This window comes from Etheostoma cragini, chromosome 16 (genome assembly GCF_013103735.1).
Source record: "Etheostoma cragini isolate CJK2018 chromosome 16, CSU_Ecrag_1.0, whole genome shotgun sequence".
NCBI lineage: Eukaryota > Metazoa > Chordata > Actinopteri > Perciformes > Percidae > Etheostoma > Etheostoma cragini.
In genome coordinates this window covers 24,733,541-24,734,671 of record NC_048422.1, presented here as the reverse complement: position 1 = coordinate 24,734,671, position 1,131 = coordinate 24,733,541, and the positions used below count along the sequence as shown (strand labels likewise).

The window sequence follows — 1,131 nt, the reverse complement described above, 5'->3', positions numbered from 1 at the left end:
AAATAAAACCCGTCCCTAAGAGAAATCCTCCATTTGGAAGTGTGTAGTATTTAGCCCGATGAGTACTTGTACTGCAGTAACGCACCTCGTCCTACAGGTGTGTGTTTCAAGCTGTTCTACGTGGAGCCGGACCGAACCACCGGGTCGGTGAGGAGGGGGGGGCGGCTCGGCGTCATGCTGCCCATGCAGACGGTTTACCCGGGGATCACCTCGCACATCCACGTCCAGATGTGCGATAAGAGCGACCCAACGCCGTTCTTCTGACACCTCGCCGAGGACGCCGGGACCTTATCTCCATGGCAACATTAATATGTATATCTATGTATATATATATATATATATATATATATATACACAATAAAGCTAAGAGCATCTCAAACACAGTCTATGATCTCTACATCTATATATACGGTCTATGTTCTCTACATCTATATATACGGTCTATGTTCTCTACATCTATACGGTCTGTGATCTCTACATCTATATATACAGTCTATGTTCTCTACATCTATATATACAGTCTATGTTCTCTACATCTATATATACGGTCTATGTTCTCTACATCTATATATACAGTCTATGATCTCTACATCTATATATACGGTCTATGTTCTCTACATCTATATATACAGTCTATGTTCTCTACATCTATATATACGGTCTATGTTCTCTACATCTATATATACAGTCTATGTTCTCTACATCTATATATACAGTCTATGTTCTCTACATCTATATATACAGTCTATGTTCTCTACATCTATATATACAGTCTATGTTCTCTACATCTATATATACAGTCTATGTTCTCTACATCTATATATACAGTCTATGTTCTCTACATCTATACGGTCTATGATCTCTACATCTATATATATATATACAGTCTATGTTCTCTTCATCTATATATACAGTCTATGATCTCTACATCTATATATACAGTCTATGATCTCTACATCTACATATACGGTCTATGTTCTCTACGTCTATATATACGGTCTATGTTCTCTACATCTATGTATACAGTCTATGATCTCTACATATATACGGTCTATGATCTCTACATCTATATATACAGTCTATGATCTCTACATATATACAGTCTATGATCTCTACATATATACAGTCTAT

General features: G+C 36.8%; 1 protein-coding gene across 1 annotated transcript in view; it reads left to right on the top strand.

Moving 5' to 3' along the window:
* Positions 1 to 353, top strand: part of LOC117959776 (leukocyte cell-derived chemotaxin-2-like) — a gene marked incomplete at its 5' end in the record, with an annotated part of 2,717 nt that extends 2,364 nt beyond the window's left edge. The window contains one exon of the mRNA XM_034897053.1: positions 98 to 353. Within this exon, the coding sequence (XP_034752944.1) occupies positions 98 to 264 (167 nt within the window). The remainder of the gene's footprint in view (positions 1 to 97) is intronic.
* Positions 354 to 1,131: the final 778 nt, after the last annotated feature.